The following is a 17,554-nucleotide window of genomic DNA, read 5'->3' as shown; positions in this document are numbered from 1 at the left end:
CACCTGTTAGTCAAACTGGGAAAATTGGCTAGCATCACTGGATAATAGTTTAACAGCCAAAAAAAAAATCCCTAGAAAATTTTTTTACTTGAAGCCACGCAGCATGAAAAACATCAGATCATTAATTGACCTCATAAACAGTTTGGCTTCCATTGGAAATTTATCTTCATTAATCATATTTCTCTCCAACTTGAGGGGGAAATCTGGGGGTTGGTGGCAGGATTGGCACTCCAGCCACTGTTAAAAAAAACCTCTTCAGTGTGATGCTGAGGTGTCACCAGTTGCACGGCTGCACTCTGATCTCAGTCCAGGTTGTTCGTCGTGTGGTGGGTATAGCAACTCTCTCTGTCTAGTTGCTGTTGAGCAAGTCTACTAATTTGGAATATGTGTGTGAATTTTATATTTCCTGATCAAATGCTTCATTGCTGGATACAGGTTTAACTATAATACTTATTCCTAAACAATTTATTTGGCAGCATTTGTGAGAATCCAGTCTTCCAAGTGTTCCAGAATCATTCTACCATTGTCATTGCAAATCTATGCAAAGATGCCCTCTGCTGATGAGAATATATAGTACATTTTTTTTAAGTAGGAAAATTTACAGTTGCTGTAATAAAAAATAAGAAATGGCAGCTGTTGTGCCTTATCCAATGGTTACAATAAGACATCTACTAAATGTATTTACTTATCATTTAACACTCTGTGAGCTTGTCCATATGTGGGTCAAGGTGGAAACATAGTGAACCGAACAGACAATATCATTGAATTCCTAGCAGAGTTCTGATGTGAATTTTAGATGCCAATTCACCACCCCAATCTTGGTACAGCATTAACAGAATAGCAGCTTGTCTTTTTCAGTTATCTGTACTCCCAATTGTTAAAAAAATAAACACATTAAAAAAACACCAAGATACTTGAATTACTTCACTTGTACCAGCAAGCTAGCCCTTAACCTACAAAAACCAGGACTATCCTTTCAAGGAAAAAGCCACCACCTCTGATGTGGTCAGTTCTTTTCGTGGATATTAACAAGAGGCTAGTTGGGTGTTTTGCATTTGAGAAAATCTTTTTGGATATGGAAACATTTTTATTATCAAAATGGTTTCCTAACAAAAAGGAAAAATGAAATAGTGTTGTTTCATTAAGACTCTCAAGAGTAAGAAACAAATGAGTAAATTATGGGGTATTTTTTTTTTTAATGTTCTGTGGTTTACAACTGAAAAAGATTTATTGCATTACTTGAAAATATTTATGTAATCTTTTATTGTAAAAGTATATATATTTGACCTCCCCTCATATTTGTAACTTGTAGTTTTAAACAAGTTAATAAGTACAAGAAGAACTAATTCTTCAAAAGTTATCAATATTTTCAAAACATCAATATTTCTGTTTTTGTGAAAAAAAGTAAAATATAATCTGCACAGATTGTCAATGGTTAAGGCTGTTCAATAATTAATAAAACTAGGGGGCTTCGCCCTCTGCTCGCTACGCTTGCCAACCATTCTTTCTTTGAATTGTTGCTATTTCATTAGTTTCACTTTTATTTCAGAACTTATGTAAAAACAATATTTGTAATCTTGCGAGTCCCAGTATGCTGAATCTTTTTAATGAGATCAGGACAGGTTTCTGTTTGGAATTTCAGCACAGGCAAAACGATCTATATCATCAGCAGTTAATAATTTTTTTTTTTACAAAGTAAAAAAGTAAGTAGAGTTCTGCATTGGACTCCTGTCTGTAAAGTTGTGCTATTTTCCTCTCACAGTTCCAAAAGTACATGGGGTTACCAAGGTGATACCCCAGCTTTTGTCTAGGTTTTTGTACAAGGGCTAGACAGAACGTTTTTGACTTCTGGGGTAAATTTAGCTTTTTAAATAAGCAGACAGATAAATATATACAGTATATACACTAACAAAGTAACCAATAAATGCATGTGCGGTAAACTCTGTTTTTGAAATTCTCAAGATTCTTTATTTGTCACATGCATAGTTATACAGGACAACACGCAGTGAAATGCATCCTGATCCGCTTATCAAAAACTGTGCAAAGTTAGAAGAATATCAGTTAGATTAACAAAATTCATAGATTGAAAGATAACAGTATAGTAGAACATAATAAATAAGTAAAATTATGTGAATTAAGTGTTAAGGTGCAATAGTGTAGTAATTATTGTGCAAAACCAAAGTTAGACTGGTGCATAGTTAAATGAGGCCGTTTGTTTGTTTGCACTACTGCGATCTTTACTTTCTTTTTTTTATATTTCCTAATTTTCCTACTTTCATATCCTTTAACTTTCTCCACATGTGTATAGCGTTTTTTTTTTTTTTGAGCCTTTCTAATTTCACTGGTTTCATAGTCTCTAACCTGCTCTGCATGTGTTTAACGTCAACGTTTGTAAACGTCTTTATGAAGTTCTGCTTTGTCATTTTACTCATTGTCTTTTAATTCTGAGCCGTACAGTATAATATATAGAACAGAATAAATCCTCAATACAATATAAAAATAAAAATTCTATAAGTACGGAGTACAATTTCACATTAGATGATATCACATAATATGATTTGGATTTGTTTTAAGTCCTGGAGACCTCATTCATCAAGCTGCCTCCCCCATTTTGCCATTCCACATCTGAAATAGCGCTAATCCGATGAAAGGACCCCTTATTCCCACGTCCCCATTCATCAGGGATGACTTTACCTTAGGCAGGCAATCTACAATTTAAAGAGATTATTTTCTTGCGAATTGTTACATATACATTATTTTCACTTTTACTTTAAAAACTTTTGTAAAAACAATACTTGTCCTTTATTTTCGGCCACGTGCCTGGTTACATCTCTTTCTTCCCAGACGTATAATACTGCTCTTGTTGTGAAGGGTGTTGCGGCTGAGTGTATGCTAAGGATATGCCTTTGGATTATTTGCTGTCTTTTTGCTGCTTGCTAGCTGCCTGTTCTGCCTGTCGCATGTCGTTGTTTTAAGAGCTGAGAACACATGATGCTTGCCTGCCAAAAGCCATCCAACAACTGCTAGCTTAGAGGTCTGTTGACTTGTTTTACATGATGGCTCACTGCCTGGGCTTCCGTGACGTTGTTAAAGCAGTACCTGTCTTTTATTACTGGCCCCGGGAGTGTTTGAATTCTTTCTTGCAGGATGTATAACGCTGCTCACATTTGGAAGGTGGGGGGTGGGGGTTATAGCTGCTGTCGCGCTGCCCTTCGATCTCTTTAAAGCCTGTACAGCCGCTGTCCTTTTTGCTACAGCCCTGGGACAATCTCTTGGCACCAAGTCTCATGTTTACGGTCCCCGCGAGATGCACCGTGGTAAGTTTCCTTGGTTTCACGGGTCTTTTAAATGTCTTTCGAGATTATCACGTATCGTAGCCTTGCATTTGCTTTCCATTCCAGGATTTCCTTTTATATATAGAGAGATATGTTAGAAATGAATTAGTTATTTAGGTGGCAGCTGTTACTTTAAAATAACTTCTTCATCTTAAGCATATGTCACTAATAGAAGCTGGTTAAGTGTAATTTCAAATACATGTTTAATTTTTGTACTTTCTCTAGACGGGTGGAATACATTACCAAGTAGTGTGTGTAAGTAAGAAGAACATTGTGGTATTTGTATAACCTTCATGTCCTTACCATGTCAGCATTTTTTAATTGTAAATTTTGGTGAATATAGTTGGTGAACTGTGACCTAAATGGGCTAGTCTCATCAAAACTGTCCTTTATTCAGGAGATTTGACGTTATTCAAGATAACTTATAGCAAGATTATTGAAATGGCAGTCCGCAGGCCACATGTGGTTCTGAAGCAACCTCTAAGTGGCCCAGCTCATGGTCCCACCCGGGCTTCAGAATGCAACCAAAAATAGGCTTTGGCGATTTGTCACTTCTGCATAGTTCACCAGTTGGGAATGAAATCATTGAAACTTTAAACTGATTATATTGTAACACATGCAAACGGCCATTTTTTATTTGTTAATTGGATATGCCATTAACATACAGTATGTGTTGGTATGAGCTCCCCCTTGCATATCCCTGAGCTGCATAAAGGCTGGTTTATAACCTGCGCTGGATGCCTATTTGGAGAGTCTCAGTGAAAATGACATCAGACTTGGAGACACTTGTGGGAGAATATTTTTAAGCACACGATGCTGCTGATGAGACGGTTGTGTATTCCAAGTGGTGAATTTCAATATGAGGCTGGTTATACTTGTGCCAGAATAATGAATGAGGGCTGAATATTATGCAGCCAATCATCAAAACAAAAGGTAGTCATGCAGAACATTTTAAATTCATTTGCCCATCACATAGGTCCCCTGTTATTAATATATCTGTGCCCTGTGGAATTCAGTTGTCCCTTCTGATTTGGCGCAGCACACTAAGGTGTGATTGTCACCGATCTCCTTGTGTTCACGCATCTTTGCATGGCGATTCTCTCTTGATTTAATGCATACTCCATGCAAAATCCAGGCATGTCTGTCAGTAAACATGTACGAGCGATCGTCTACCTGCTAATTCATCACAGACAGTCTACATTTTCATGTTGAAGATGTATTACAGTCATTTTACCGGGGTGCTCTGTGATTGACAGCGGACAGTAAACGTTGTTAAAATGGTATCAAAAATGCCACTTTAGTTGTTTCTTCAGTCGTTTTGCCGTTTTTGTTCTGTTACTAATAAATTTGTCAACAGGAGCTCATCAACAAAGAAACATTGAAAATAAGATTTAGTAAAAAAAAAAAAAAAGTAATAGCAATAAATATAATTAATAATTCATTACTTGACACCCAAGAACGCTGTAAGGAAACCTTTTAAAGACAAATCATTAAAATAAATGTACCAATACACTTTCACGCCATATGTGGTGCCTTGCTCTTCAACATTTACTCAGGCAGTCAGGGAAACATTTTCAACAGGAAAGGATTTGTTGTGGAACTCAAATTTAATCTATTTCATATGAGTGATTAAAATTGTGTGAATGAAATAGTTTAAGTTCTATGGAAAAAAATCCCTTACCTGTCATGACCACCCATTTAAATTGGGGACGGATCTCATATTTCAACATGGAAGTAAATGTTATTGCTAATACTGTGCACTTTTTTGATTATTATACACTTTGAGATGTGCCTGGGTCAGATGTGAGCAAAAGTTTTTTTTTTTTTTGTTTTTTTTTTAATTTCAAAAGTGGAAAAAGGTATTGCTGCTACCTCAGATTCTGTCCTGTTATAACTTTTATGTTTTGTTTTTTTGTTTTTTTTTTAAATATACATTTTTTACGTGCCTTTGTCAGATGTAACCAAATGTAAAAGGGAAACAATTAATAAAAATTACTTGTTTTTAAATACATTCATTTGTATTAATTTAAAATTGGTCATTGCCTGCTGTTTACTGGCTTCTGAAAATGTCTGGCCCAGCTAAATTTCTTGGTTTGAAAATCTGGCCCAACTGAAATTGTTATTGAATAGCCCTGACTTACAGCAATGCTTTGAAGCTATTATAACTTTTTAAAAGTTCATGGAGATTAATGATTGAATGTGCTAATTGTGGTAGTATCACCAAGAAAGTTTTAAATGCGTACAGTAAATTTTGACTCGAGCTTTGGAAAAATTAATAAAATGTATTTATTTTTTGATTGTAAGCTTTAGATGTGATGAATGTGATTTTTTTTAATATCTAAACTAGCTTGTACACATCACATTTCTTTTGAATAATACCAGTTTTTTAATCAATTATGAAGGCAAGGGGGAGCCCCAAACTGCAACACGCACACACCAAGACAGGCCCAGGTTCAAAAAAATAGATTTTTATTACATAAATACCTCCAAAAAAGTACCAAAGCACAAGTTATCTCTCTTTCCTCTGTCCACTGCACTGCCCTTCACCAATTGAGTTCATCTCATCCTCCTCCCAGCTCAGACTCACTGGACAAGGCAGTGTAGCCTCTTTTATGGAGGAGCTGGGAGAACTTCCGTTGGAAGTACTTCAGGGTCACACAGAAGTACTACATAACAGGGAGTAAATCTCCCTGCAGCGTCATCTTGCGGCACCCACTGACCACAGCAGGGCTGCACTGCTGGACTACAATTCCCACCATTCCCCACTGGTTCCCGAATGGGTGCCAGTATTGAGAGCCACTGCCATCTAGCAGCTGGGAGGAATAATCCCACCCCCACCAGAGACAGTCCATTCCTGTCCTCCTCTTTTATCCTGGCCAGGGAAGGTACCACACGCATGTCCTGTCCATTTGTCTGGGGCTTCCGACCGGATCAGAAACCATCTTCTCTTCTGGCTGGGATGTCCGTCCATCCATTGGGAAAACCTTGTCTGGGTGAGACACTCTTCCCTCTCTTGGCTGAGATGTGTTTCAGTCAACTCAGGGTCTCCCATCTGGGTAAGGTATCATCCCGATTCCTTGTCAGGATGCCTGTCCATCCTGTGTGCCACCTACAGTTTTTACGTACAGTTTTCAGTAAATAGGGCAGAGTGGTGGCTCGGAGGCTAAGGATCTGTGCTGGTATCCAGAAGGTTGCCGGTTTAGATCCTTGTCACTGCCAAAAAGAGATCCTACTCTGCTGGGCCCTTGAGCAAGACCCTTAACCTGTAATTGCTCCAGGGGCGCTGTACACCCCAAGGGGTATGCAAAAACTAACAAATTCCTAATACAAGAAATTGTATAAGGCGAAATAAAGAACAAAAAAAAAAAATCATCTTTGCCCACTATCTCAATGTTCTTTATAATTGTAGTCCTAACCACAGCATCAGAGAAGAATCTCCTATGAATAGAGAGTTTCTCTTTTTAGTCTTATCTGTACATTAGTATTTTCTTAATATGATTGCTGTTCGCTATTACAAACCTTATTCTTTCCTGTGTTTCTATGATGATTCTATTAGATTGGTAAAGAGCTCAGGCCACTGTCTCGCTCAGTTTTTCAAAAGATCATAACATCTTATAAACTAGCATTCTAAAGGTTGAGTACCATTGTTAGTGTTCAGCTTATTCAATTTCTGTGATTGATTTGTCTGCACTTAATTTTCTACTGATCTTATCCTTGTATTTGCATCCCTTTTTTAATCAGGTTAGCCTTTTTTTATAGAAAAATTTACGGAACATGAGAACAGTGTATATTCATATGCCATCTACAAGTATTCTGAAGCTAGTCTCACTAAAATTATAATTTTATATTTTAGTTGTCTTTTGAAATACTTTGTGGAAAATGTCTAAATAATATTTGACTTGCACTTGTTCGCTCCCACTTCAACAAGAACTTTTAATTTTGTCATAGCTTTTTTGTATACAGGAGTTTTTTTTATTATTTAATGTGCATTTAATGTCATAATTTCGAGTGGAACGTATTGACAGGCACAGTAACCAAACTTCAGTGAGTAATTTCTGTACCTCTTTCTTCTTTCATACTCTAAATTATCTTGGATGTTAACTTTCTTTCTGTCAGTCAATTTAAGAAGGGAGGAAGTGTGTCGTATGGTGGGTCTGATGGTACCAACTGCATGGAAGCAAATCATGTTCTTTAAAACATTTTGCAAATTATACTTTGTATAATGTAAAAGTGATATATATTTGACACAGATTTGTGTACTGTAAGCATCCCAAGAAGGCAAAATCATGTTACACTAACACAGTGAAACCATCATGTGTACTGTTCTGCAAACTTTGCTGGACAATATGAATTGTGTGTACTGAATCCTTAAGTTGCGTAAACTGCAAATGCTTTCGATTTTTGTGTAAATATACCAAAGGACAAAGTTAATTTTAATTTTGTTAGTTTCATGAAAATATTTTAAAACATATAAAATATGTTTCAGACGGAAGAAGATGCTTGGATGAGCAGTGAAACGTATCTACCTAACAAGAAAGAAGTCCAGCTACCATGACTCAACTACCAGATTAAAACATATAGTTAATCCTCCAATTAAAAAAAAACATTTTTTGGTATAAGTTAGTTTTGTTTGTCTGATGCCAAGTCTTACTGTGTAATTATCTGTTGTAACCATTTTGCCAGTTGTTTTTTGCAGCTAGTTTTCAAGTTATATTGTCTCCATTTTGTTCCATAGGCTACAGAGTAACATTTGTTAAGAGACGTGTGCAATATCTTATAATTAGCAATGCATTATATATTTAACCCATCTAGCTTTTTGTAACATCTTGAAAGCAATTTTTGTTTAGTATTATTACTGTGTGAGTAATTCTTTTTGTGTAATTTTGTTACAGAGTCATACAGTCATACGATCAGCTACCAGTACTCCTCTTCCACAAATGATGATGTCACAACGAGTGATTGCACCAAACCCTGCCCAGTTACAAGGACAGAGAATTCCACCTAAACCAGGTCTTGTTCGATCAGCAGCCAGCAGCCTCAACACAGCAGTCACCTACCAACAAGTATGTTGTTATATTTTGAAATCCTTTATTAGCCAAGGTTAAGTCCACTGTATATTCCACTCAATCAATGCATTCACTGGTTTATTTATTGATAGTTTTGCCTGTATTTGAAATGAAATATAGCATTGTATGTTTCTTGCCCTTAAGGCTTTCTTGAAAGCCTTGTAAAAATTATGTATGTGTCTAATTGGTTAACGTGATAAGTTTTAGAGTGCCTACATTTGGGATAGGCATCATATTGTTGGTGGAAAGAACAGGATTGAAGAGTATGTAATGAGGAAAACAATAATAATTACACCTTCCTTTTCACTGACATTTCCATTCATGTTCAGTTATTTCGTATATATAGTTATTTCCATTTCACTGTTATGAAGGATATTTGGAGTTGCCAGACCTGTGGTATTTTGTTAATGTGTTGTTTTTCTTTTTTTTTTTCTTCTCTTTCCTCCACTTTCTGTTATATGCCGCATTCAGACATCTCCGTTAAATTCCTAAATCTTTCAAGTAAATGTGTTCCAGTAAATAAACCAGTAGTTAAAGTAAGCTAGTTTTTCACCAAATATGCTGCCGACTAATTGGTATATAAAACCTAATGCACAGGTGGTTGAATTCCGTGTATAGGTGGGTAGGTTTCTGGCTGGAGCAGAGGTAGATCCATTTGTTATTGTCCATGTTAAAACACATGGCATAGCTAAGGGATGGCTGCTAGTTTTAACTATACTTATTTAATGAATTTTGCACTAAGCTGAGGAGCATACCTGACAAGGTTGTCTTCTCTGGAGTTTGGCCTTTGCACATGCCAGTTCAGTTAAGATTGAGCTTTACTGCATGGCACAGATCTTGTTGTATGGTAGAGGAGCAGAAGTTCACAGGACACTAGGCCACCTTCTGGAATAGATGCCATCTGTTCTGCAAAATAAGGTGCATACTGGAACCAGAGGGCTAGCAATGCACTGGGTAGGCCTATCCATAGATTAGTCAAGGATTAATTAAACTAAGGAACTGGAGGGTGAAGTGTTTAGTACAGGCTAGGTTTTACAATTTCACTTAAATGAATGGACAGGGGTAATAATACAATATATGCAAAATAAATTTGGACATTGTAGCCGACAATTAATAAAGCATATTAAAACGAGTAATACATTGCTGATTTTAGACCAAATACAAAAAGTATCAGTAATAAAACAAATATGTAATAAAAAATATATCACTTGTGCTTTATGCACAAAAGATACATGAGAAAATGGATAAATAATTTCTATCCTTTCATTCGTCTGTGCTTACATGTATTTTATAGTGAAATGTTTGTTGTATATACTTGTATGCTGAAATAACTTTTGCTTTTCAAATAAGTAAAATATATAAGCAAAAAATAGTTGTTACACTGGCATGCAAAATTATTCAATCCCCTTGAAAGTCATCAACATTTTTTGCATGACAAAAGATTTGTATTTATCCATTCAGTATTTTAATGTGAACTCTTGAGACATAATAATACATTTCCAAAGTCAAAATAAGCAATTTTCTGTAGATATTTAACTGAAGATGAAAAATGCAAATGTTAGTGCTTGCATAAGTATTTAAAACTCTATACTTTGGAAGCTCCAAGTTTACACAAATAACAAATTAATTACTAATGACATTAAGGTGACAGTCATTTGACCATAATTAAACATAATTAGTACTACTTGTGAGTCCTTTATATCTCTCTGGATATAAAAAGCACCCTTTGTAAGGGCCATATTCTTTGCTAATCACTGCAAAAATGAAGACAAATGAACATTCTGCCGATGTGAGAAACAAAGTCATTGAAATGCACAAGGCAGGAATTGGCTACAAAAAATATCAAAGAGTTTGAATGTCCTGTTCAGCACTGTTGGATCCATCATCAGAAAGTGGACGGTTCATCACAGTACCCAGACTCTTGCTAGAACAGGCTGTCCCACAAAACTAAACGTAGAGCAAGACTTCGACTGGTGAGAGAGTCTACTAAAAATCCAACTGTGACTGTCAGAAGTCTGCAATGTTCTTTGGCTGAAACTCGAGTGAAGGTGCTTGGGTCCATGAGCTCTCCATAAAACAGGTCTCTACGTGAGGGTAGCAAGAAAGAAGCCATTCTTTAAGAAGGACTACATAAAAGCATGTATGACATTTTATATAAGGACCCAGTTAAAATGTAGGAGATTGTTTTATGGTCAGATGAGTCCAAAATACATCTTTTTGGCCAGACTTCAAAGAGATATGTGTGGTGTAAAACTATCACTGCCATTGCCTCAAGAAACACCATACCTATGGTGAAATATGGTGGTAGCAGCATCATGCTCTGGAGATGCTTTTTATATGCTAGGACTGGGAATCTTGCCAAAGTTGAAGGGACAATGAATGGACACAAATACACAAATGCTGCCCCCTGTACAGTATACACGATATATTTTGAATAATCTCTGTCTTGATTAGAAGTTAGTTTTCCTTGCTTTTCCTTTTCTGTGTTGGCTTTTTTTTTTTTTTTTTTTTGAAGAAAATAACATTGCATACAATCAAGTCAAGCTTAAACAACAAATTACTTCATAATCAAACTAGAATAAAGGAAAGCAGGAAATAAAGGGGACAAAACAGCCCCTTTGCCAAGAGAAAGTGGGGAGGAGCGAACAGCATGGGCAAAAATAGTTAAAAAAAAACAAAGATGGGTAAATGTCCTCAATCCAATGTAAATGCTCATTCTAAAATTGTATTAATTAAATAATTTTAAAAAGTTTTGAACAAATCCTCTATACAGTGGAACCTCGGTTCACGAACATCTCGGTACACGTACAAATCGGTTTACGACCAAAAAGTTTGCCAAACTTTTGCCTCGGTTCACGACCACACACTCAGTATACGGACAGGCCAGTTTCCCTTTCGGTTTGTACCTGTTCAGTCTCTCCCTGTGCATTTCCTGTGCAGAGAGAGCGCCCTACACACACACACAGGCAGCGAGAGAGAGCCAGACGCGCACACACAGGCAGCGCGAGAGAGACACGCACACACACAGGCAGTGTGAGAGAGAGCTGGACGCATAAGGTAGGAAGGCAGTTAAAGAATGCACTGGGCTTGATTTTGTTTTCACTTCTGTTTACAGCAATCGGTTCGTAGTGTGCATTGTTGCAATGTTACTTTTCATGGTGGTGTATTAAATTATGGATTTTTTCAAAAGATTCATTTTTTCCCTGTGCTTAAAATTCATTTAAAAAAAAAAAACAGTGTTTTTAGCCAGCAGTTGGTAGCGCTATAGCGCGAACTATTGCAGTGTTAGTTTTCTCTGTTGTTCAAGGTTTTCTCAGTGTTATTCAATGTTTTTACATTTAGTTTACTATTACGCTGTGCATTCTATGGTTTGATTAACTATATTTGTGCTTAAAAACTTAAAAAAATATATATATATTTACATACAGTTCGTATGGACTGGAACGGATTAATTGTATTTACATACAATCCTATGGGGGAAATTGCTTTGATTCATGACCAAATCGGTTTACGACCAGAGTTTTGGAACGAATTATGGGTGTGAACTGAGGTTCCACTGTATGAGAGTATTGATTTTTTCCAATTGTAAATTGTATAAAACACCAGTTACCCACTGACTTATAAAATAGAAGGTAGGTGGGTGGGGATTCTTCCAGTTAAGCAAGGTAAGTCAAGGCTGTCAGATACAGATGTTCATCCAAAATGATGTTAATTTCGTGCTGCACTCCCAAAACATGTGTCCCAGTGAGGCTGGAGCTAGATTGTAAAGCTCACAGGTTGGATCTTGCCCTGGATAAATTCTGGGCAATTTCAAAATGAGATGAATGTGATCAATAAAAGATTTTAAGTTATTGAATGCTTTGAACGTTTGGAGCTAGTGACTATTCTATGCATGGTTACCTTCCACACCTTTTCTGAGTTATTAATTGAATGATGATTAAAGTGCCTTGAGCATGGGAAAAGCACTATATAAATAAAATTATTATTATTATTATTATTAATGATCCTTTTCTCACCATAGCCTGGGATCTATGAAAGGAAGAGACTTTGGGACATTTTTATATATTGTTGAGATGCTATTGAGTTTTCAGAACCGATCAGTATTTCTTCTGGAATATAAATGGGTGGGAGTTGTGGAATGCTGGGTAGCTTTCTTTCTGCAAAATGTATCATTTGAAAGTAATGGTAAAATTGTGTTGCTGGTATGTTAAACTTCAAGGGAAATTATTCATAAGATGCAAAAACATGATCTATATACAGTTCTCTAAGTGTTTTAATTCTAGGTATTTTTCAAAGATTATTCCAAAGATTAAATATGAGAGTGTTGAAAAGGGTGATTTATTGTGTAGAGGAGCAACAGACAAGAGCAAAACACAAAAGCTTCTCTGCCTTGAAGTGCATCCTGCATTGGTTCCATGTTTGTAGTGATTAACAGACAATTAAATCATTGGTATATTGATGATAATTAGTATTTACAGGGACTAAAAGCAGGGCATATATAAGATTTTATTTCCTTTGCAGACCAGGCTTCTGTAAATTATTCAGTTTATATAAATTGATGGTGGACACCCTTGTCAAGTACCACATTCTAGTTTAAAGTAATTTCAGGTCCTGTTGTTAATATAGACAAGAGGTTTCTGAACTTGTAATTTTATCTATATATAGAGTATATTACATTAAAGATTATAAAGATTATATAAATGAGCCTAACTGTTTGGAGAATTAACTTAAATGGTTGGCAAGCAGAGGAAGCAAAAATGTTAGTTTGAAAACGTTACAATTACGGTTCCAAATAGGAAGTATTAGAAGTGCAGTAAATATGTCGAGCAGCAGACAATGACAGTGAACCTAGCATAAGTGTTAGTGGCAATATTAGCAGTGCAGGTGAAGCTTCTATTGCTCCAGCTAGCAAATAATGCAAAACAATAAGAAAGCACGACTCAAGTTACATCAAGTTTGGATTCTTTTGGAGTGTGACAGAAGATGAGCCTAGGCCACAGTGTGTCGTGTACGGTGATGTTCTTAGTAATTAATGTATGAAACCATCACATCTCAAACACCGTCTTACAACCAAGAACACAGTGCTGAAAGACAAATGTTTTTTTTTTTTCTGAGAAAACTTGAGGATCTAAAGAAGTCCAAGTCAGCAGTTTGGTTTTGTGCTGCACCCATAGCCAAAGCACAATAAGCTTTATATTGTACCAGTCTCATCATAGAAAAAATCGGCAAGCCACACACAATTGGTGAACAACTCTGTCTACCATTCGCCAAAGAGGTAACATACATCATGTGTGGGGACGCTTACACGCTAAAATGTAAAAAAAAAAAAAAAAAAATACAGTACAGTTTTCAATACACACATCTATCTGTATCAGCCGTACAATCTATATTCTGTACACAGGTTGTCCAAATTGGAGTTTCTGGTGTGTGTTAATTAGTATCTACATATTCACTGCATTAATTTGCAGATGTTATGTAGCTTTGTACAGCACTGTATGCTACTTGGGAATGTACATGAAAGATTCATATTTGTTAAATCTAAAGTGTCACCCAAATAATAGCTACAGTCATATGAAAAAGTTTGGGAACCCCTCTTAATTCTTTGGATTTTTGTTTATCATTGCCTGAGCTTTCAAAGTAGCAACTTCCTTTTAATATATGACATGCCTTATGGAAACAGTAGTATTTCAGCAGTGACATTAAGTTTATTTGATTAACAGAAAATATGCAATATGCATCATAACAAAATTAGACAGGTGCATAAATTTGGGCACCCCAACAGAGATATAGCATCAATACTTAGTTGAGCCTCCTTTTGCAAATATAACAGCCTCTGGACGCCTCCTATAGCTTTTGATGAGTGTCTGGATTCTGGATGGAGGTATTTTTGACCATTCTTCCATACAAAATCTCTCCAGTTTAGTTAAATTTGATTGTTTCCAAGAACGGACAGCCTGCTTCAAATCATCCCATAGATTTTCGATGATATTCAAGTCAGGGGACTGTGACGGCCATTCCAGAACATAGTACTTCTCCCTCTGCATGAATGCCTTTGTAGATTTCCAACTGTGTTTTGGGTTATTGTCTTGTTGGAATATCCAACCCCTGCGTAACTTCAACTTTGTGACTGATGCTTGAACATTATCCTGAAGAATTTGATGATATTGGGTTGAATTCATCTGACCCTCGACTTTAACAAGGGCCCCAGTCCCTGAACTAGCCACACAGCCCCACAGCTTGATGGAACCTCCACCAAATTTGACAGTAGGTAGCAGGTGTTTTTCTTGGAATGCGGTGTTGTTCTTCCGCCATGCAAAGCGCTTTTTGTTATGACCAAACAACTCGATTTTTGTCTCATCAGTCCAAAGCACTTTGTTCTAAAATGAATCTGGCTTGTCTAAATGAGCATTTGCATACAACAAGCGACTCTGTTTGTGACGTGAGTACAGAAAGGGCTTCTTTCTCATCACCCTGCCATACAGATGTTCTTTGTGCAAATTGCGCTGAATTGTAGAACGATGTACAGATACAGCATCTGCAGCAAGATGTTCTTGCAGGTCTTTGGAAGTGATCTGTGCGTTGTCTGTAAACATTCTCACAATCCTGCGCATATGCCACTCATGTATTTTTCTTGGCCTGCCAGACCTGATTTTAACAGCAACTGTGCCTGTGACCTTCCATTTCCTGATTACATTCCTTACAGTTGAAACTGACAGTTTAAACCTCTGAGATAGTTTTTTGTAGCTTTCCCCTAAACCTTGATACTGAACAATCTTTGTTTTCAGATATTTTGAGAATTGCTTTGAGGATCCCATGCTGTCAATCTTCAGAGGAGAGTCAGAGGGAAGCACAACTTGTAATTGACCACCTTAAATAATAATAATAATAATAATACATTTTATTTATATAGCGCCTTTCCCATGCTCAAGGCACTTACAGAATATAATAAAGAACGGCAGCGTATACAGTATATAGCATTGTACAAACCAGATAAATAAATAAAGAAGATTAAGACAGTGAATTCTGAAAAAAAAGAAACAGACAACATAATTGATGGTCTAGCACATACACACAGGTTACATTAGCATCTTGACAGACAAGTAAACTGAGAGAAGGGTAATAAAGTCAAATAGAGCTAAAAGCCTTCCTGAACAGATGAGTTTTGAGTTGTTTTTTAAAAGAATTCCTTTTCTCATGATTGGACACACCTGTCTATGAAGTTCAAGGCTTAACGAGCTAATCCAACCAATTTGGTGTTGCAAGTAATCAGTATTTAGCAGTTACATGCATTCAGATCAGCAAAATTACAAGGGTATCCAGCCAGTTTTTCACATTTGATTTAATTTCATACAACTAAATACTGCTTCACTAAAAATCTTTGTTCAGAAAACACCCCAGTACTCAAATATTCCTAGGAAATGAAAGACATACCACTGTTATCTTTTTTGTTGAAAGTAAATTATTATGCAGGCTGAGAGGGGTTCCTAAAGTTTTTCATATGACTGTATCTGGGCCCACAATAAATTGTTTACAATTTTATGTAGAAGCATCATCTATTTGAAAAAACATTAGCCAGCTGAGTTTAAAGAACAATAAAGAATAGTACCACCTGTTTAAATTTGTATAAACAGATGAAACAATATTTTTAATATATATTACACCCAAAACTGAAACTTGCGGCAAACATTTAGTAAGCATTGCTAATTTTCCACCCTTGTACATCCTTATTATACAAAAAAATCTCGGGAGGGAGACTATGGAGATGAGATGTGATCTTCTTGGAAGACAATTTGACGTCCCGTGAGAGACACTTTAATGTCACGTGAGACAAGGCAGTGAGACAACATTTAAAAGAAGTTCACGGACATCTAACCTAGCAGTTGTTGGAATGCCTTTGGCAGACACGCTTCATGTGCTCCCAGCTCTTAAAACAATGAGAAGAGACAAGCAGAACACACAGCTCGCCAGCAGCAGCAGCAAGCCAGCAGATGATTTGACCACGTCTCCTTAGCGTGTGTTCACCCCCCCTTCACAACATGAACAGCAGTGACGCGGAGTGACAAAAGAACAGCTGCTATACAGGCTTTTAAATGATAGACGTGCAGCGCGACAAGCAGAAAACTCTGCTTGCCAGAAGCAACAACAACAAGCCAGCAGATAATCCAACCACTACTACTTAGTGTGCGTTCACCCCACCCCCCTTCACAATCCAAGCACCAAAGACACAGGCTTTTAAACGCGCAGCACAACAAACAAAACACGCAGCTAGCCAACAGCAGCAGAAAGACAGCAGCTGATCCAACGGCTTCTCATTAGCATGCGTTCAGCTGACCCCCCTTCACAACACGAGCAGCGTTATACGTCCTGCGAGAAAGAGATTTAACCACGCACAGGGCCGGAAATAAAGGACAAGTATTGTTTTTATAAATGTTTTAAAGTAAAAGTGAAAATAATGCATATGTAACAATTCCCATGAAAATAACAATCTCTTTAAATTGTATATTCGATAAACCAAACCCAGGGGTGGGCAAGCGAAGCCCCCTAGTTTTTTTTTGTTGTTGTTTTTTTTGGAAAAAAAAAATGAAAAGTCATACAGTACTTTCCAACTGTATATTAATGCATTTCATAAATAAATACATAGCAGTAAATTCATGACACTTTATTTCATTAACTGCAGTCAATAAAGAGGTTTTCTTGCCATGAGAAGAACGATGCAGAAGTGTGGGAATGGAGGCTGAAAAGAATGGGACACAGAGATGAGAGAAATAGTTTAACAGCAGTTATTAATATGTAAGAATGTAATGCACTTTGTTTTTGTAAATAAAAAAGATGATTGCGTCTGAACTCTTTAATGATGAACAGCATTTTAAGTGCATGAGGACTAGAAATGATGAGTAGAAGTCTCCTTCTGAAACAATTCATAAGAGTAGGTGAGAAGTGCATTGGTAGGAAAAATGAGCAAGGATATGGATCTGAAAGACTTTGACAAGAGCCAAATTGTGATGGCTAGACGACTGGGTTAGAGCATCTCAAAACAGCAGGTCTTGTGGGGTGTGCCCAGTGTGCAGTTGTTAGTACCTAGCAAAAGTGTTCCAAGGAAGGACAACTGGTAGACTGGGGACAGGATCATGTGCTCCATTAGCTTATTGATGC

The 17,554-nt window shown here is 36.7% G+C and overlaps 1 protein-coding gene across 5 annotated transcripts in view; it reads left to right on the top strand.

Annotated features, from left to right (window-relative positions):
- The window catches only part of gatad2b (GATA zinc finger domain containing 2B), a 234,465-nt gene that overhangs the window by 169,553 nt on the left and 47,358 nt on the right, over positions 1 to 17,554 (top strand). For all 5 annotated transcript variants that reach the window (XM_028794120.2, XM_051922809.1, XM_051922807.1 and 2 more), the window contains exon 6: positions 8,228 to 8,398. In XM_028794120.2, the coding sequence (XP_028649953.1) occupies positions 8,228 to 8,398 (171 nt within the window). The remainder of the gene's footprint in view (positions 1 to 8,227; positions 8,399 to 17,554) is intronic.

The sequence above is a fragment of the Erpetoichthys calabaricus genome, chromosome 2 (assembly GCF_900747795.2).
Source record: "Erpetoichthys calabaricus chromosome 2, fErpCal1.3, whole genome shotgun sequence".
Lineage (NCBI taxonomy): Eukaryota > Metazoa > Chordata > Cladistia > Polypteriformes > Polypteridae > Erpetoichthys > Erpetoichthys calabaricus.
The sequence above is the reverse complement of the archived record's forward strand: the minus strand, read 5'-3'. Positions and strand labels throughout refer to the sequence as shown.